This window comes from Schistocerca serialis, chromosome 3 (assembly GCF_023864345.2).
Source record: "Schistocerca serialis cubense isolate TAMUIC-IGC-003099 chromosome 3, iqSchSeri2.2, whole genome shotgun sequence".
NCBI classification, from domain to species: Eukaryota; Metazoa; Arthropoda; class Insecta; order Orthoptera; family Acrididae; genus Schistocerca; species Schistocerca serialis.
Window position 1 is genome coordinate 377,757,823 of NC_064640.1, and position 21,605 is coordinate 377,779,427.

The following is a 21,605-nucleotide window of genomic DNA, read 5'->3' on the forward strand; positions in this document are numbered from 1 at the left end:
ATTCAACCGTCGTCCTCTCGAATGCGAGTCCAGTGTGCTAACCACTGCGCCACCTCGCTTGGTGAGATTTGTATCTGTTAACTGACTTATGACCATAACTTCCTTGGATTTTCTGATTTATCTTTTGTCAGTACCTGATCATGGAAATTATTGTAGAGTTTGCCATAACCTGACCACACAACTCCACATGGTGTCATCCTTTAGGTATAAACTTAACAGGTTGAATCATGTGACAAGCCCACTTTAATGCAAGCTTTTTATTTCATAAAATGACCTTCCATTAGGGAAGTGGAATTTCTGTTCCGAATTGATAGATCTAAAAAAAATAATGGATCTATTTGTTTCAATCTCACATTTGAATTTAACTGCTTGAAAATGGCATCTTTCGCACAAAGAAAACCCTTGTACTGATGGTACTGTAAATTTTACATCAAACCACCCAACTCCACATAAAAGGCATTTTTTTCAATTTTTCTATCAATTGAGTGTTCAAAATTCCTTTGTCAAAAAATGAACATGATGATGAAACAGCAATAATAAGACTTTATACGTAACATATATAAGCTTTTTACGTAACATATATAAGAACAGTTTACTTTACTTTGACAAAGTGAGTACAAGGATTGCATCTGTCTTTTGAAAGTATAAAATGAGAATATCTTTTGAAACCACAAATAGCTTGGGGTCTATTTTGCTGCATATTGTCTATACAAAGAACTTATTTCATGCTTTTGGATTTTATAAAATTTGGTTACCCAGACTGTGGGGCCTGTTATGTTGACCAAACAGGAGGGAGGCTGGAAATTAGGCCACACTGTGTCAGAAAGAAAGGAAGCCGCAGAGATACTGAGTATGGCTGCTCATTTACTTACAACAAAACATAGCTTTACTTGCACCAATACATTGTCTCCCAACTTCCAAGCTTCACACAAGTTCTCCTGAAAAACTTGCGGGACTAACACTCCTGGAAGAAAGGACAGTGCGGAGACATGGCTTAGTCATAGCCTGGAGGATGTTGCTAGAATGAGATTTTCACTCTGCAGTGGAGTGTGTGGTGATATAAAAGTTCCTGGCAGATTAAAACTGTGTGCCGGACCAAAATTCGAACTTGGGACCTTTGTCTTTCACAGGCACATGCTCTACCAACTGAGCTACCCAAGCACAACTCACGACCGCACCCCACAGCTTTACTTTCAGCAGTACATTGTCTTCTACCTAAAAACCTTCATAAAGGATCCTGAGTTCAAGTCTCGGTCCGGCACACAGTTTCAATCTGCCATGAAGTTTCATATCGCTGCACAGTCTGCTACAGAGTGAAACTCTCATTCTGGAAACATCCTCAAGCTGCGGCTAAGCCATGTCTCCACAATATCCTTTCTTCCAGGAGTGCTAGCCCCACAAGTTTTGCAGGGCAACTTCTGTGAAATTTGGAAGGCAGGAGATGAGGTACTGGTGGAAGTAAACCTGTGGTCACGGGTCATGAGTCATGCTCAGTTGGTAGAGCACTTGCCTGCAAAAGACAAAGGTCCCGAGTTTGAGTCTCAGTCCAGCACACAGTTTTAATCTGCCAGAAAGTTTCAATCAGCATACACTCCGCCACAGAGTGAACATGTCATTCTGGGAACAAAAAATAGCTTGTTGACTTTGATGTGAGGCTGTTGCATAAGGGTGAGAAAGGCATGTTCCCTGACATCCTAGAAGAGCTAGAGATCTTTTGCCATCAGAAAAATGTTAGCTGCAACCTGAATAATGATCAGCTCATTATGAAAAATGCCCATTTTTGGGAATTATTTGAGAACTGCTTGCTTGGAAGCAGTGAAAAATATGACCCAGGGGATACGAAATAGGTCCTGACTTCTTGCCAATATCTAGCAGCCACTGACGTATTACAGTATGAGTATGATGGCTATAATATTGAACTTAGGTAACTTTTTTCAAGTTATTTTGGTTTAGATGCATGTACACTGTTGATAAAAGAAATTTCAGTGTCTTGTTTTATTGTATTTATAATTAAAAATCTGTACAAAGTGGATTGGCAAATCACACCAACAATCTACCCTGGTGATATTTTATACCATCTATGAATTATTCAGTAAATAATATGAGCCTCATACCTTGTCACAACAATTAAAATAAATAAAAGAAAAATTATACAAATCAGTTCCCATAGTCACAGCATGAATAATGTGCCTCCTAGCTGTTAATAAATTTTATGGATCTGATTTTACCTATGCTTTTAAAGATTAAAAGAATAACTGCTCACAAGGAATGAGTCTGGCATTTTTTATATCTTCTGACATTGACTGTTAAATGTGACAGTAAGTCAGTACAGCAATGTCAGTAATCTTACTTGTATTTTATTTTATTTTGTTCCTATGTATCACATAGTTCATATAACGGGTGCCACACAACAAACCAATGTGTTCTCTGCACAGCCTACCTTCATTACACAGTAGTCTTTAATGACATGTGACAAGCGCGAACAACCAGGTGTAGACGTACTAGAGCATGTATAACAACTATGAAATACTGGTACATAACTTAATGTACAAGTGATATAGGCTATGTCGTGACCTTTAATTTCTGTATACTATGCTCTGACTATGTACTACTTATATTCTTAGCATTGATAATGGATAGATACTAGCCAATGTCTGAATCTGCTATAATAAAGCTAGAATGGAAACAATGACTGACTGCTGCTCTTTACCATTTTGAAAGCTCTTTATTTCACAAAATAGGGCATAGTGTGGCAATGAAGAATACCATGACTTTCATATTCAACACATGTTGTGAATATGCTGTTGTAACACTTCATGTTCTGAACCCGTCCACTCCATGTTTAAAACAAGTAACACTGTGAAATCCAAAGTCAGCGTGTCGGCAAATCAACACTTCTGAAGATGGCTTTTTATTTTATTGACAATTTGACAAGAGATCAAATTTTAAGTGGACTGAAACAATGGTATCAATTAAAAACTTGCTCACTTTTTATCATTTAGGAGCCCCGCCGCTGTCACCAGTACATAGGCATTTTGTTACTTACAGCAACCAGTAAATTCTCATTACAGACCAGTTTGTGATAGAAGTATCCAATAACAAGTGGTCAGAATGAATTATTTCTTTGTAGTCAACAGTCCACTGACTACAGTCACGTTTAGACTGAAAACTTTTATAATTTTGGTTTTTCTATTCAGGATGAGCCCTGCATTGTGGTTGACATAAATCTGTTTTAGGGGCTCTAAGTTTCATTCTAATATTTGCATCTTTATTTTTCTTCATGTTAAGCAGCATAAATAATTTTGGGGCTCATCCAATCAGAAAACAATACTGTTTCTGCCAGTCATTATTAACCCTTTTGCATTATGAGCCAAACAAGAATTCAACTGATCACAAAATCAATCTGTTACAGAATCAGTATCATCCAGCACATGAGCAATGCTGTCAGTAATTATTTGAAAACTTACAACTTCAAATCAACTATAAAGGCTCAATTAAAAATTGATATCTACTCCATTCTGTTTCTAAAACATCTAACACAGCATACATCCGGGTGTGCAAAATTGTCCCGAGGACCAAAAGTATCTGCACAATTTGTTTATACATTTCCTGCTGTTACAAAAAGTGTGGTAAGGAAATGAGTTTTAACCACAGTAATCGCACAGATGTGTGTATAGTGAACAGATAGTTTACGCTGTAAGAAAAGAGGATAGTCATTGATATGCCACAGAGTTCATTTCTGAATTTGCACAAAAGATAACTTTTTGTTTAGCAGCTATTCTTAGCAACAGCAGGAAGGAAATACATGGTTTTCATGTCCCATCAATAACAAGATCATCAGAGAGAGAGAGAGAGAGAGAGAGAGAGAGAGAGAGAGAGAGAGAGAGAGAGAGTACAATCTCAGATTGGTGACAGACAGGCCAGGAAGTCGCTGGTGACATTATCAAAGACACCATCATAGATTTTACATGATGTTATTTATGGAAACCACAGAAAACCATATCTGGATGGCCTGATGGGGAGCTGAACCACAACTCTTACAAAAGTGAGTCCATTGTCTTGACCACTTCACTCAGTCTCAATAATGCAAACCTATACAGGGTGAAAAGTATTTAAACCGACAAATTCTGGGAGGTTGTAGGTGACATCAAAACAAATATTTTTCCCTAATGTCATTTTTTCGTATGAGGAGTATTTAAACCGGTAGAAGAAGATTTTTCTGGCGGAAATTAATTAAACCAACAAAAACTTTTCCATTTTTTTATGACCAAGAGACAACACATTAACACAACTCAATTTCAATTACAGTAGATTTTCAAAAATGCCTCCAATGACACGAACAAAGATAACACCATCGGATCATGTTCTGTCTGACACGGGCAAAAACCCCAGGAGTATCCTGAATTGTTCCTGCTGCTGCTACTATCCGGGCAACCAGATCCTCTTCTGATGCAACAGGAGTTGCGTAAACAAGGTTGCGCATCTCCCCCGCACAAAAAATTCCAGAGGGGACGTATCTGGGGATCGAGCAGGCCATGGTACAGGACCACCTCTCAGTCCAGGAATCGACGACTGAAATGTGCCGGCGTCCCGTCACGTTGGAACCACATGCGTTGTCTTGTAGGGAGCAGGACGTCTTCCAGCAATTCTGGCGAGAAAACTGTAATAGTGCCTGCCATTTAATGGCCTAGGTAGCAGATACGGCACAATTAAACAGTCCCCAACAACACTGACCCACACATTAACGAAGAACCGCACTTGATGAGCACTAGTAACTATGGCATGTGGGTTATCCTCACTCCAAACATGCGAATTGTGCATGTTGAAGACTCCATCATGCCCGAACGTTGCTTCATCAGTAAACAACACAGAGGATGGAAATGTAGGATGCATTTCACACAGTTCCAGGTACCACTGCGAAAACTATGCTCTGGGTAGATAATTAACTGGTTACAGGTTGTGGACACGCTGTAAGTGAAATGGACATAACAATTGCTCTCGAAGGACTGTTCTTACATTCGTCTGATTCGTCCCCGTGTTACGTGCAATTGCACGAGTGCTGATTGAAGGATCCCGCTCCACATGCTGCAAGACAGCTTCCTCAAATTGGAGCATTCTTATCGTGAGCGGCGTCCCTGTCCAGGTAATCTGTTAAATGACCAGTCTCACGCAGACATTGGTACACAGCAGCAAAGGTTGTATGATGCGGGATACGGCGATTAGGATATTGTTGGCGATAAACCCGCTGTGCAGCTCGTACGTTGTGATGCGCTACATTGTATGCACCAATCATATCAGTGTACTCACTCCAGGTGTATCGCTCCATTAGTAAACATAGACAATGCACTACTACACTGGTGGACAGCAGTTGCCTACAACTGAAGAGCATAATACGCCCTCTAACAACTGAAGATCGTAATACGTCCTCTAGCAACTGAAGATCGTAATACAGCCTCTAACAACTGAAGAGCGTAATACGACCTCCACCGGTTTAAATAATCGTCATAGGAAAAAAAGTGACATTAGGAAAAAATATTTGTTTTGATGTCCCCTACAACCTCCCAGCATTTGTCGGTTTAAATACTTTTCACCCTGTACAATCAATACACAACGAAGAGGATACCTGCAATCCTAATGCACAAGCAGTCATAAGGCATGTTCAGAAAGTAAATGTACTAGATTTTATATTTTTTTAGAAAAAGTGTATTTGAAAAAAATAAGATAGAACAGATTTGAATGCAGGGATACAATCAAAAGAGATGACACCATAAATCTGGAAGATGAAATACCTTTGACATTAACATACCATTCTTTTATAACCACCTCTGTAATACCTTCTCCAATGTCAGACAGTTTGAATGAAACTTTTTCTGCTAATATTGACATTACTTGAAAATTTCTTCGTGACTGGTCTATAAAAGTGACTGGCCTCAATCTCTTGTTAAAAGCATGCTGTGGAATGCTACTGGAATATTTTGCTGTTGTTGGCAGGCATGTTAAAACCTAAGAAAGACAAAAGAATTACACCAAATTATTTGAAATAAAAAGAAAATTAAAAGATACAGGAAAATAACTGAGGGTGAGAACAGCAGTAACAACCACAGTATAAAAGAAAAGAAAAAAAATTAACAGCTAGAAAAATGCTTACAAGTTAGTGAAAATGAAAAATTGTTGGGGCATCAAAACAGAATATTTGCAAAGCAGCAGCAGCACACACACACACACACACACACACACACACACACGAGAGAGAGAGAGAGAGAGAGAGAGAGAGAGAGAGAGACAGAGACAGAGAGAGGGGGGGGGGGGAGGGAGAGAGGGAGAGGGAGAGAGAGAGAGAGAGAGAGAGAGAGAGAAGCAACACAATGATGATAAAAATATGAAAACAAAGAATGAAGAGCTTGTCATCCTCGCCTACTGTGAGTGATATACAGGAGTAATTCCAGTGCATATCTTATGGCATCCTCAAACAACAAATGCAGTTTTGTGTGCATAGCAGCGGAAAAGTCTGATTAAAACTTTTGAGTTGAACTGTCACTACAATCCGAGCCTTCACCTTTCATGCCAGTGATTTCAGTAAATAAGTCAACTGAGCACCCCACATTACCTGATTCAAAGCTGCAATCTGTCAGTAACGTGTTCCTCTTTTGTCAAATTTTGAGAAAGACTCTCCAACATACTTTGCCCGATTACTAGCAGAACTAAGGGATAGAGCAAAGAGTGACTTCAAGACAGCGTATGGGTTCTCCACACTATTATCTCACCTAGGAGAGATATTGGAAAAGACAGGATGGAGAACTTTTCTAGAATTTGGAAAAATAGAGTAGCTTGGAGCTTTTTGTTGAGTTGAAGGCACATGAGCTGAGCAAGAAAGGCAATACCTGGTTCTGCAAACGGTTTTAATCTCTAAGGAGTTTCCATCAAAAATCTAGGTCCTAACTTAGAAAAATAGCCCATCTGTCAGAGTTATGATTTACAGAAATAGCCTCAGCACACTTCACTCATTTCTAAGATTCTCACTGCACTGGTTCAGCCTCATCAGCATTCATTAGTGCCATTAGAAACGGATCAACAGTGACTGTTGGAGATGGTAATGATATATAGAAAATAAGAATATTTTGAAGAAATAATATTGATATTTATAACTTGATATTATGCTGTCAATACATATACAATATTGCACATTTCCACTATATGCATATTGCGCTATCATAATTTTATTTTCTATATTGTTTTATTAATTGGGTCGAAGCAACTGCTGTTTTTCATAGAGCTTATCAAATAAACTCAATAAAATGAAAATTCATTACATTTTTTAGTACCACAATGATGTATGACATGTATTAAAAACATTACAGACTTTGTTAGATTTTCTTGAAAGTGAAACTTTGAAAATGGTACAGGATGTGAGGACATATTGGAACTCCACAGTCCACATGTTGGAATGATTTTTGGTTTTGTCAAACATGGCAGCATTCTTGTTTCTTGGTCTGAATCCCTGCCAATGCTGACTATTATGGAGCTAGAACTGCTAAAGTAGTTCAGAACTTAACTTATTTAGTGTGTCAGACAGGAGAATTATTGGGAGAAATGAGTGTCATAGCAATAATGGCAACTCCACTGCTAAATTGTTTCCTCCGGATCAAAAACAAGTCTTTCTGGGTACAAATTTATCAGCAAGAGCTCTAAACTAGATTTTTAAAAAAATAAAATAAAAAATAAAAAAACATATTGCAGTCCTGGCAGAAAGGTATCATCATTGGAGTCAGAGACTAAACTAGAAACAATAATAGATTCTTCACATACACAGAGGCAACAAAAGTCATGGGATACCTCCTAATATTGTGTTGGATTTCTTTTTGCTCAGCATGGTGCAGCAACTGGACATGTCATGGACTCAACAAGTTGATGGAAGTCCCCTACAGAAATATTGAGCCATGCTGCCTCTATAGCTGTCCATAATAGTGGAAGTGATGCTGGTGCAGGATTTTGCGCACAAACTGAACTCTTGATTACGTTCCATAAATGTTCAACTGGATTGACATCAGGCGGTCTAGGTTGCCAAATCATTTGCTTGAACTGTCCAGAATGTTCATCAGATCAATCATGCACAGTTGTGGCCTAGTGATATAGCACATTGTTATTCATAAGAATTCCATCACTGTTGGGGAACATGAAGTCCACAGATGGCTTAAAATGGTTCTCAGCTAGCTGAACATAACCATTTCCAACCAATAATTGGTTCAGTCATGTCAGAGGACCTAGTCCATTACATGTAAATACAGGGCTATTACAAATGATTGAAGCGATTTCATAAATTCACTGTAGCTCCATTCATTGACATATGGTCACGACACTCTACAGATACGTAGAAAAACTCATAAAGTTTTGTTCGGCTGAAGCCGCACTTCAGGTTTCTGCCGCCAGAGCGCTCGAGAGCGCAGTGAGACAAAATGGCGACAGGAGCAGAGAAAGCATATGTCGTGCTTGAAATGCACTCACATCAGTCAGTCATAACAGTGCAACGACACTTCAGAACGAAGTTCAACAAAGATCCACCAACTGCTAACTTCATTCGGCGATGGTATGTGCAGTTTAAAGCTTCTGGATGCCTCTGTAAGGGGAAATCAATGGGTCGGCCTGCAGTGAGCGAAGAAACGGTTGAACGCGTGCGGGCAAGTCTCACGCGTAGCCCGCGGAAGTCGCCGAATAAAGCAAGCAGGGAGCTAAACGTACCACAGCTGACGGTTTGGAAAATCTTACGGAAAAGGCTAAAGCAGAAGCCTTACCGTTTACAATTGCTACAAGCCCTCACACCCGATGACAAAGTCAAACGCTTTGAATTTTCGGCGCGGTTGCAACAGCTCATGGAAGAGGATGCGTTCAATGCGAAACTTGTTTTCAGTGATAAAGCAACATTTTTTCTTAATGGTGAAGTGAACAGACACAATGTGCGAATCTGGGCGGTAGAGAATCCTCACGCATTCGTGCAGCAAATTCGCAATTCACCAAAAGTTAACGTGTTTTGTGCAATCTCACGGTTTAAAGTTTACGGGCCCTTTTTCTTCTGCAAAAAAAAAAAACGTTACAAGACACGTGTATCTGGACATGCTGGAAAATTGGCTCATGCCACAACTGGAGACCGACAGTGCCGACTTCATCTTTCAACAGGATGGTGCTCCACCGATTTTCCATCATGATGTTCGGCATTTCTTAAACAGGAGATCGGAAAACTGATGGATCGGTCGTGGTGGAGATCATGATCAGCAATTCATGTCATGGCCTCCACGCTCTCCCGACTTAACCCCATGCGATTTCTTTCTGTGGGGTTAAGTGAAAGATTCAGTGTTTAAACCTCCTCTACCAAGAAACGTGCCAGAACTGCGAGCTCGCATCAATGATGCTTTCGAACTCATTGATGGGGACATGCTGCGCCGAGTGTGGGAGGAACTTGATTAACGGCTTGATGTCTGCCGAATCACTAAAGGGGCACATATCGAACATTTGTGAATGCCTAAAAAAACTTTTTGAGGTTTTGTATGTGTGTGCAAAGCATTGTGAAAATATCTCAAATAATAAAGTTATTGTAGAGCTGTGAAATCGCTTCAATCATTTGTAATAACCCTGTACAGCCCACATCATTATGGTGCCACCACCAGTATGCACAGTGCCTTGTTGACAACTTGGGTCCATGGCTTTGTGGTGTCTGCATCACACCCGAACTCTACCAGCACCTCTTACCAACTGAAATCGGGACTTGCCTGACCAGGCCACAGGACTTGCCTGACCAGGCCACAGTTTTCCAATCATCTAGGGTCTGACTGATATGGTCATGAGCCCAAAAGAGGTGCTGCAAGTGATGTCATGCTGTTAGCAAAGGCACTTGCATCAGTCGTCTCCTGCCATAGCCCATTAACGCCAAATTTTGCTGCACTGTCCTAACAGATATTTCTGCTGTTATTTCACGCAGTATTGCTTGTCTATTAGCACTGACAACACTATGCAAACACCACTGTTCGCGGTTGTTACGTTAAGGCTGTCAACCACTGTGTTGTCAGTGGTGAGAGGTAATGCCTGAAATTTGGTATTCTCGGTGCACTCTTGACACTGTGGAGATCTTGGAATATTGAAATTCCTAACAATTTTCAAAATGGAATGGACAATATGTGTAGCTCCAACTACCATTCCGGATTCAAAGCCTATTAATTCCTGCCGTGCAACCATAATCACATTGAAAACTTTTTCACATGAATCACCTGAGTACAAATGACAGCTCTGCCAATGCACTGCCATTTTATACCTTGTGTATGCGATACTACTGCCATCTGTGTACCTGCATATCGCTATCCAATAACTTTTGTCACCTCAATGTATATGATTACTTCACAAGTTGCTAACACTGAACACTCCCCAGAAAATGTGAGAGCTTTTGTACTGTGCTGTGAAGCTTTAGTAAGCAGAAATATCACTCTACTTGTTGAAACCTGTAGCTACCAATCACAGAGCAAATCCTTTGAAGATAGGGAAAAATCTCAAGCACGTGTACCCGACACACTGTTTAAGCAAGACAATATTTAAGTGTTGTTGCTATTTCTGTAGCAGCTAGAAGGCTGGCAGAACAATCACTTTAAAAAGTTATACTTTCCTTTCTTTTTAAGAGACTACCACAGAAATATTAGAAGTCATTTAAACCAAGACACATTCACAACAATGAACTACTCCCACTCTTACAATAAAGAAAAATCAGCTTTCTGTAAAGTGTGTGGCAGGGGGGTGCTTTTTTTTTAAGATTTTGTCAAATATCCATTTCTTTAACAGTGACAATATTTTTAAATTAATAATTTTTTGTTAGTATTTACCTCGATACCAATCCTGAATATCATTCCATTGAGCCAACAACTGCATCTACATCTGTATATGTATTCTGCAAGGCACCACACAGTGCATGGTGACAGTGCTATGAGTAGTCATTACCTTTCCTGTTCCTCACAAATGGAGCAAGGGAAAACTGACTGTCTCTATACCTCCACACGACCCCTAATTTCTCTTATCTTGTCTTCACAGTTCTTACATGACACATACAATGGTGGCAGTAGAAGTGTTCTGCAGTGTCACAAACACCAGAGCACTCAACTTTCTCAACAGTGTTTTGCAAAAAGAATGTCATCTTCACTCCAGGGATTCCCATTTGAGTTCATGAAGCATTTCTGTTGTACTTGTGTGCTGATCGAACCTGTCAGTAACAAATCTAGCAGCAAGATTCTGAATTGCTTCAATGTCTTCCTTTAATCCAACCTAGTGGAGTCCTAGACACTTTAGAACTAATGCAGAATGGGTTACACAAGTGTTCTACATGTGGTCTGCATTATATGTGAGGTACACTTCCCTAGAACTCTGGCAATAAACCAAAGACAACCATTCCCCTTCGCTACTATCGACTTTACATGCCCATTTCATTTCATATTACTTTGCATTGTCATGCCTAGATATTTGAAAAATGTGACTGTGTCAAGCAGTATATCACTAATATTGTAATTGTAACTTACAGAATTGTTTTTCCTTCTCATCTGTATTACTTTACATTTTTCTTGATTTAGAATACACTGCCAATCATCACACCAAATAGAAATACTGTCCAAGTCAACCCATATCACCCAACAGTTGCTCAATGACGATAGCCTTCCATATTCTACAGCATTATGAGCAATCAGTTGCAGATTGCTGCTCACTCTATCTGTCAGGTTGTTTATGTAATATAGATGAAAAGAGTGGTCTTATCAGAGTTCCCTGGCAGACTTCTGACGATTTCTGATGAACACTCACCATCCAGGACAATGTACTAAGTTCTGTTATTTCAGAAGTCTTGAAGCCACTCACATATCTGGGAACCTATTCTGTAAGCGAGGACCTTTGTTAACAGTCTGCAGTTTGGCACTGTGTCCAGTGTTTTCCAGAAATCTAGGAAGGAGCTTGTGTCTTTCACAGTAGCTTGGTTGGTTGGTTAGTGGGTGGGAAGAGGTGGGGGGGGGGGGGGGGTAAGTTAGCTTGGTTGGTTGGTTAGTGGCTGGGAAGAGGTAGGGGGGGTGGGGGGGTAAGTGACCAAACAAAAGATCATCAGTTCGTTGATCCAAGAGTGGTGAATGCACATGTAGAGATGTCCATGGAGAACGTTTTCTGATCTAGTCGGGAGAACTATAACAGCAAAAGTGATATGGCTAAAAACAAAACAGACATCCTTTGCATTGTCAATAATAAAAGCAAGATGAAGGAAATAGGGAATTCAGCAGGTGGGCGTTCCTGGGGCTCTGCAAGGAACAGGGAAAGTCCCACCCACAACATAGGACAGTGGATTCCTTCCATGAGAAGCAGAAGGAAGTACCCCGTACTGCAGTAGTGTCCTTGATTGTGTGTAGTTTATTAGATGGGACAGTAGCTCATCAGATGTCATTCCATTTCTACATCTACATTGATACTCCGCAAGCCACCCAACAGTGTGTGGCGGAGGGCACTTTACGTGCCACTGTCATTACCTCCCTTTCCTGTTCCAGTCGCGTATGGTTCGTGGGAAGAACGACTGTCTGAAAGCCTCCGTGCGCGCTCTAATCTCTCTAATTTTACATTCGTGATCTCCTTGGGAGGTATAAGTAGGGGGAAGCAATATATTCGATACCTCATCCAGAAACGCACCCTCTCGAAACCTGGCGAGCAAGCTACACCGCGATGCAGAGCGCCTCTCTTGCAGAGTCTGCCACTTGAGTTTATTAAACATCTCCGTAACGCTATCACGGTTACCAAATAACCCGGTGACGAAACGCGCCGCTCTTCTTTGGATCTTCTCTATCTCCTCCTTCAACCCGACCTGGTACGGATCCCACACTGATGAGCAATACTCAAGTATAGGTCGAACGAGTGTTTTGTAAGCCACCTCCTTTGTTGATGGACTACATTTTCTAAGCACTCTCCCAATGAATCTCAACCTGGTACCCGCCTTACCAACAATTAATTTTATATGATCATTCCACTTCAAATCGTTCCGTACGCATACTCCCAGATATTTTACAGAAGTAACTGCTACCAGTGTTTGTTCCGCTATCATATAATCATACAATAAAGGATCCTTCTTTCTATGTATTCGCAATACATTACATTTGTCTATGTTAAGGGTCAGTTGCCACTCCCTGCACCAAGTGCCTATCCGCTGCAGATCTTCCTGTATTTCGCTACAATTTTCTAATGCAGCAACTTCTCTGTATACTATAGCATCATCCGCGAAAAGCCGCATGGAACTTCCGACACTATCTACTAAGTCATTTATATATATTGTGAAAAGCAATGGTCCCATAACACTCCCCTGTGGCACGCCAGAGGTTACTTTAACGTCTGTAGACGTCTCTCCATTGATAACAACATGCTGTGTTCTGTTTGCTAAAAACTCTTCAATCCAGCCACACAGCTGGTCTGATATTCCGTAGGCTCTTACTTTGTTTATCAGGCGACAGTGCGGAACTGTATCGAATGCCTTCCGGAAGTCAAGAAAAATAGCATCTACCTGGGAGCCTGTATCTAATATTTTCTGGGTCTCATGAACAAATAAGGCGAGTTGGGTCTCACACGATCGCTGTTTCCGGAATCCATGTTGATTCCTACATAGTAGATTCTGGGTTTCCAGAAATGACATGATACGCGAGCAAAAAACATGTTCTAAAATTCTACAAGAGATCGACGTAAGAGATATAGGTCTATAGTTTTGCGCATCTGCTCGACGACCCTTCTTGAAGACTGGGACTATCTGTGCTCTTTTCCAATCATTTGGAACCCTCCGTTCCTCTAGAGACTTGCGGTACACGGCTGTTAGAAGGGGGGCAAGTTCTTTCGCGTACTCTGTGTAGAATCGAATTGGTATCCCGTCAGGTCCAGTGGACTTTCCTCTATTGAGTGATTCCAGTTGCTTTTCTATTCCTTGGACACTTATTTCGATGTCAGCCATTTTTTCGTTTGTGCGAGGATTTAGAGAAGGAACTGCAGTGCGGTCTTCCTCTGTGAAACAGCTTTGGAAAAAGGTGTTTAGTATTTCAGCTTTACGCGTGTCATCCTCTGTTTCAATGCCATCATCATCCCGGAGTGTCTGGATATGCTGTTTCGAGCCACTTACTGATTTAACGTAAGACCAGAACTTCCTAGGATTTTCTGTCAAGTCGGTACATAGAATTTTACTTTCGAATTCAACGAACGCTTCACGCATAGCCCTCCTTACGCTAACTTTGACATCGTTTAGCTTCTGTTTGTCTGAGAGGTTTTGGCTGCGTTTAAACTTGGAGTGGAGCTCTCTTTGCTTTCGCAGTAGTTTCCTAACTTTGTTGTTGTACCACGGTGGGTTTTTCCCATCCCTCACAGTTTTACTCGGCACGTACCTGTCTAAAACGCATTTTACGATTGCCTTGAACTTTTTCCATAAACACTCAACATTGTCAGTGTCGGAACAGAAATTTTCGTTTTGATCTGTTAGGTAGTCTGAAATCTGCCTTCTATTACTCTTGCTAAACAGATAAACCTTCCTCCCTTTTTTTATATTCCTATTAACTTCCATATTCAGGGATGCTGCAACGGCCTTATGATCACTGATTCCCTGTTCTGTACATACAGAGTCGAAAAGTTCGGGTCTGTTTGTTATCAGTAGGTCCAAGATGTTATCTCCACGAGTCGGTTCTCTGTATAATTGCTCGAGGTAATTTTCGGATAGTGCACTCAGTATAATGTCACTCGATGCTCTGTCCCTACCACCCGTCCTAAACATCTGAGTGTCCCAGTCTATATCTGGTAAATTGAAATCTCCACCTAAGACTATAACATGCTGAGAAAATTTATGTGAAATGTATTCCAAATTTTCTCTCAGTTGTTCTGCCACTAATGCTGCTGAGTCGGGAGGTCGGTAAAAGGAGCCAATTATTAACCTAGTTCGGTTGTTTAGTGTAACCTCCACCCATAATCATTCACAGGAACTATCCACTTCTACTTCACTACAGGATAAACTACTACTAACAGCGACGAACACTCCACCACCGGTTGCATGCAATCTATCCTTTCTAAACACCGTCTGTACCTTTGTAAAAATTTCGGCAGAATTTATCTCTGGCTTAAGCCAGCTTTCTGTACCTATAACGATTTCAGCTTCGGTGCTTTCTATCAGCGCTTGAAGTTCCGGTACTTTACCAACGCAGCTTCGACAGTTGACAATTACAATACCGATTGCTGCTTGGTCCCCGCATGTCCTGACTTTGCCCCGCACCCGTTGAGGCTGTTGCCCTTTCTGTACTTGCCCAAGGCCATCTAACCTAAAAAACCGCCCAGCCCACGCCACACAACCCCTGCTACTCGTGTAGCCGCTTGTTGCGTGTAGTAGACTCCTGACCTATCCAGCGGAACCCGAAACCCCACCACCCTATGGCGCAAGTCGAGGAATCTGCAGCCCACACGGTCGCAGAACCGTCTCAGCCTCTGATTCAGACCCTCCACTGAGCAAGCAGAGATCTTATGTCAATATAAGTGCACCTCTATCCTAACAATCAGTCAGTTCATTCCTGGGATATCCATATGACTTAGAACCCACAGAAAAGCAACTAAGCAGGCAGCACAATGAAGGTTAGTGAGAAGGTCATGAATAGCAGAGACCAAAGGGAAGCAAGAACAGCATTGATCAATAGCATGGAGACTACTCAGTGAGTCAGTACATTTTAAAACACGGACAAGGGAGACATGTTTAGTAAAATGGAAGGCTCTGCTAACGGCTACCAGCTCTGCCATAAACACACTACATGTTCCTGACAATGATTGGTGTTCCATACCAGGAGGTGTAAAAGCATATCCTTTCTGACCCACAGTTTTAGAGCCATCAGTGGAAAATAAAGTAGCACCCTGGAAATCTTGAAGAACTGGACTAGATAGGCGATGAAAGGCCACAGGGGCAAGACTAAAAATTCAGAAGGCATCGATCCTAATCTGTGGCCCAGACAACCACGGGGAAGTGTGCAGGTAAACAGGGGGAGAACAGTCCAGGGAGGGGAGATCAATACCTTGGCAGAGAGAAGCGAGGCGCACTCCAACTGGTAATCCCACCTGACAGCGGGTATCAGGAGGACAGCACCCTTTGTACGTAAAGAGAATGGGATATGTGGGATGATCAGGGAATTGTTGAATAGTGGTTCAATAGGAGACCAAGAGCTGGTACTGCCAAATCTGAAGAGGGAAGATCTCCATTTTGGCAAGGAGACTGTCTATGGGAATAATCTGAAAGACACCAATGGCCAGACACTCGCCATGGTGGTGGACTGGATCTAAGAGCATCACAGCTGCCGAACTGACCCGCACCCCAAGATGTGTGGGAAGGGAAGCTGAGAGGTTAAGCTTCTACATACAGCTAGTTTTCAAGTGGCGAATATGGGGCAGCCGGGTCAGACTTTTATCAAAAAGGAGGACAAAAAAACGGGACTGTGCTATAACATCCAGGTGCTGTGTAGCCAAGTCGAGTTTCAGGTTAGGATGGACCGTAGTACAACAGCTGAAATGCGTGACCTATGTTTTTGTAAGGAGAGAATTGGAAACCATGGGAAGGAGCCAATGCAGACACCTGTCAGTGGTACCTTAGAGCTGGCATTCAGTAGAGGCTACCGAGTAGGAGCTGTACCAAATGCAAAAATTGTCAACATGTAAAGCAGTGGTGACCAGCGGCCCAACAGCAGAACTAGCCCACAGATGGTGATGAGGAAGAGAGTGACACTCAACACAGAGCTCTATGGATGCCATTCTCTTGGACCTGTGGCGAGCTGACCGAAGTGCTAACTCTTACTCAGAACAACTGGCGGGATAAAAACTGTTGTGACTTGGCAAGACAGCCAAGCCACTATGAGATAGCCGAAAGGCACGCGTTTAAGCTCACGCAGGCTGGCCTGAGGTCTGGAACAGTTAAAGGAGTTGAGTCTAGTAAAAAAAGTACGTAGCTTCTGGAATACTTAACTTTAATCCATAATTGGTAAACATCGGTCTGAAGGTACATGCATCACAAGATAAATAGCAAAAGATAATGGCGCCTTGCTAGGTCGTAGCAAATGACGTAGCTGAAGGCTATGCTAACTATCGTCTCGGCAAATGAGAGCGTAATTTGTCAGTGAACCATCACTAGCAAAGTCGGCTGTACAACTGGGGGTGAGTGCCCAGAAGTCTCTCTAGTCCTGCCGTGTGGCGGCGCTCGGTCTGCAATCACTGATAGTGGTGACACGCGGGTCCAACGTATACTAACGGACCTCGGCCGATTTAAAGGCTACCACCTAGCAAGTGTGGTGTCTGGCGGTGACACCACAAAAACTGACAAATAAAAGTTGGTAGGGGGCCTCGAAAGCCCTAGTCATGGAGGATGAGTAAAATGTGACGACACCAAGCAGTGTCGTATACCTTAAATAGGCCAAAAAGGACAGCAATAAGGTATTAAGGTTTAGCAAAAGTATGTCAGATTGCTCCTTCCAACCTAAGCAGATGGTCGGTGTGGATCATCCCTCCCAGAAACCACACTGATAGGGGGCCAAAAGGCCCCAAGATTCAAGAACCCAGCATGATCAGCAGGCAACCATAGTTTCAAGCAGCTTACACAGTACGTTGGTCAGGATAATCAGCTGGCAACTGTCAAGAGATGTTGGGTTCTTTCTTGGCTTAAGGATTGGGGCAATTATGCTATCTTGCTATTGTGAGGGGAACGCATCTTGGAGACAAATATGGTTGAAGACCCTGAGGAAGGATGCCTTTGGGGATCATTGAGGTGTTGGATCAGGGCCTAGGGCTGTGTTGTGGGACGAGGCAAGAGTCTGAAGAAGTTCCCAGTCAGTGAAGGGTTCGTTATAGGATTCAGCTTGGTGGGGAGTAAAACATAAGGAGATGTCTTTAACTTGTCGCTTCTGCAGTAGAAAGGTAGCCAGACAGGAAGAAGACACTGATGTTGTTGGAAAGCGGGTCACAAGGTGTTCTACAAAAAACAATGAATCGGTGAAAAGACCATCCTGTAGGACAAGACCAAGAACAGCTGTTGATGGTTGGTAGTCCATAAGACAATGGAGCTTGGCCCACGCTGAGATGAAGAGGCATATATCTCCAGTGAAGACACACAACACTCCTAGCATTCCTTCTTATGGTGTTTGATCAGACAGCAAGCCTTAGCATGAAGTCACATAAAGGTGATAAGGTTGATCTACGAAGGATGTTGTCTGAATCGTTGCAGGGCTCATCAGCTTTTCCTGAATGGCTACCGCAGTGTCTTTGGTCCACTACAGCACCAGCCAACAGTGTGAGTGTTAGCAGTTTCAATGGCATAGATGATCGTGTCTGAAATGCCTTGCACAACCTCATCTATACAATCCAACAGAGAGGTGGTAAATGTAACAGCAGAGGTATACAAAGCTCAGCTGGTTGTGTGAAGTACCCAGCAAGGTAGTCGGTCCATTTTGTGGACGAAAGGAAATGACAGGATCACTTGAAAATGGTCACTGTCACAAACGTCACCATGTAGTGACCAATGTAGCGAAGCCACAAGATTACGGAGAAGAGAACATTAGATAGATAGCTGAAAAGGTGCCTTGGGTGGCACTGAAGTGGTTAAGAGAACCATCAATGAGGAGGCACAGATCATGGTCTGTGAGAAGCTGGTCAATTAGAAGGTCCCTACCACATGAAGTGTTACTCTCCCACATGGAATGGTGCACATGTTTAAGTCCCCAAACAGGAGATGGGTTATTGGATTAATTTGGTCAATTCAACGTAAGTAAGTGGCCTGCCTGAAGGTAGGTCACCATTGCAAATGGTAACCCAAAGTCATTCACTGACAATATCCCTATGAACTAAAGTACAGACCTCTCCAGATGCCGTCTCTGGACCAATACAGTTCTGACAGAATGCACAATAACAACAGAGCATTGGAGAATGATTTTCAGTGAAGTGCAATTCTTGGAGAGCTATGCAAAACTTCAGAAGAGGAACTAATGTTATGTAGTTCTGATAAGATAACAGTAGTACCCATTACAATTTGACTGAGTGATCACTTGACCGGTGGCTAGGTTAGATGTGAAGGGGCTAGGAGGACCTGTCACACCACAGGATCACAGCCTGTCATCTGTGGAGATGGAACCACACCCACAAACACTGGCTTCGAATCCAACTGTGTGGGGGGATCAGGTGTGTCCATGGGCACCAGAGGGGCCTTGTCCCAATTCTTCTTCTTCTTTCCTTCATAACCTTTGGTGGACAAGGTTTGTTCAAGGGGCAATCTGCAGTGAGCGTGGGGACATATGAATAGTAGACAGCCCTGAGACCCACAGGCTATGGTCCCTTCAGCCACTGTTTGGTGTCAGGCCTCCGGTCTTGTGGTTGCTAGGGAGAGTGATCCTGAGAGTGAGCCCTGTCACCAGTAGATGCTGAGGAAGAACACTTCTCTGGCCAAGTGCAGACAGTTGTTCCTGAAGAAGGTACCATGGGAACGATGGGAGAGGAAGGTGGTGACAGATCTGGTTTGGAGATGATCGTGATTTTTAGCATAATTTATCGTCAGGATGTAGGCGCTCGTATTTCTTCCATGCCTCAGTATGTAATAGGCAGTCCATAGATTCGTATTCCTGGATCTTCTGTTCATCGTTGTAAACTAGGCAAACTGACAAAAACGGATGGTGACATTTTGCACAATTGACACACAAAGTTGGATGTTACAAGGACCACCTGTTTACAAGGAACATCTTTGTGGTGATTAGCAGTGGCCACATTTTGGGTCCACCATGCAGTGGAATGATATATGTGCAAAGCATGAACATCTGAAGCACCTCATAGGCAGTAGGACATATGGTTTCACATCACACTTGTACACCATGACCTTAACTTTCTGCTGGGGGACATTTTCTTGAGAAGCTAAGAAAGACACCTGCGCCACCCAAACACAGCTATGGTTACATGGCCCGTAAACCATTTCCCAGAGTCCCTGTGCCCCATCGTGGGCACCACTCCTTGGAAACCACTGCCCAGAGTCCCTGTATCCCAACCAGGATGGCACATACTCCTTGGCTTACATGACGAGCTTCCAACTCAGGCACCAACAATATAATCCCTGCATGATCAGAGGACTACCACCATGCAGAGGTACTTGACAACCCCCCAACAGACTGGCTACCATGCTCGGTTTGCAAAGAACGAAAGGATGCTGGTTGGTTGGTTTGTGGGATTGAAGGGACCAGACTGCTAGGGTCATCGGTTCCTTTTTCCACGGACGCGAAACACTCACAAAGAATAAAAATTAACAATGGAGACGACAAGAGATGACACAGGACAATAAAGACTCAGACAGAGACATGACAAAAAAAATTAAAATCACAAACAGTGTGACAGTGGTTGGCCAACCATAGAGACAAGAAAGGAAAAGCCAACCATCAAGAAACACACTAAAAAACTAAGTCTAAAACTGTAGTCCAAAGGCCAGACTCAACACAAAATAAGGACAATCACTTAGATCAAGTGATAAAAGCCCCCTACAAGAATAAAATGCAAAACTAAGCCAGCCATGGCAGTGTCATCTGTTGAAAGTGCAGGGAGCGTATCAGGCAGCGCAAACGTCTGCCAGAGTGCAGTTAAAAGGGGACAGGCCATCAAAATGTGGACCACCGTCAATCAAAGCTGACCCGCAGCGACATAGAGGTGGGTCCTAACAGCGCAAGAAATAGCTGAGCATCATCAGGTATGGCCAATGTGCAGCCGGCAGAGGACAACAGATGCCTTGCAACAGACCCGCAAGGAAGTGCGCCATGCACCGGTAGCATCCTTGATGGCCCAAAGTTTGTTGGGTGAAGGTAGGGTGTGCCATTCTTCACCCAAGGTGCAAAGTACCTTCTGCCGCAAAACTAACCTGAGGTCACTCTCTGAAAGGCCAATCATCAAGGCTGGTGCACCTACAGCCTGTTTGGCCAGTGTGTCAACTCGTTCATTTCCCGGGATGCCGACATGACCCGGGGTCCACACAAAGACCACGGAGTGGCCGCAACGGAAAGCTCCAGTGGAGAGTCGTCTGCCGCTGTTAAGGATGGGGCCCAGCAAGCACAATGCGGAAGGGGATGCCGAACCATAAGCCAGGCTCTCATAATCTAGTCAGGACTGAATTAACGCGTGGTGCAGCTGTAGAAGGGTAGACCGATCGGCACCCCAGCTGGTGTGGCTTAAGCAAAGAAGCGTGTTAAGATGCCGCCAGCATGTCTGTTTAAGCTGCCGAATATGGGGTAGCCAAGTCAACCGGGTATCGAAAACAAACCCCAAAAACCGATGCATTTCCACCACTGCAAGAGGTTCGCCGTCAAGATAAAGCCGTGGCTCAGGGTGAACAGTACACTGCCGGCAGAAATGCATAACGCAGGTCTTGGCAGCCGAAAACTGGAAGCCATGCACTACAGCCCAAGACTCTGCCTCACGGATAGCGCCCTGCAATTGTCGTTCAGCAGCTGCAATGCCAGTAGAGCTGTAGTAGAGGCAGAAGTAGTCAGCATACAAGAAAGCTGAGACAGACGTTCCCACTGCCATAGAGACCATTAATTGCA

At 42.8% G+C, this 21,605-nt stretch overlaps 1 protein-coding gene across 3 annotated transcripts in view; it reads right to left on the reverse strand.

The window, feature by feature from the left end:
• Positions 1-21,605, reverse strand: part of LOC126470206 (lipoamide acyltransferase component of branched-chain alpha-keto acid dehydrogenase complex, mitochondrial) — a 101,838-nt gene that overhangs the window by 58,001 nt on the left and 22,232 nt on the right. For all 3 annotated transcript variants that reach the window (XM_050097878.1, XM_050097877.1, XM_050097876.1), the window contains exon 2: positions 5,807-6,003. In XM_050097878.1, the coding sequence (XP_049953835.1) occupies positions 5,807-6,003 (197 nt within the window). The remainder of the gene's footprint in view (positions 1-5,806; positions 6,004-21,605) is intronic.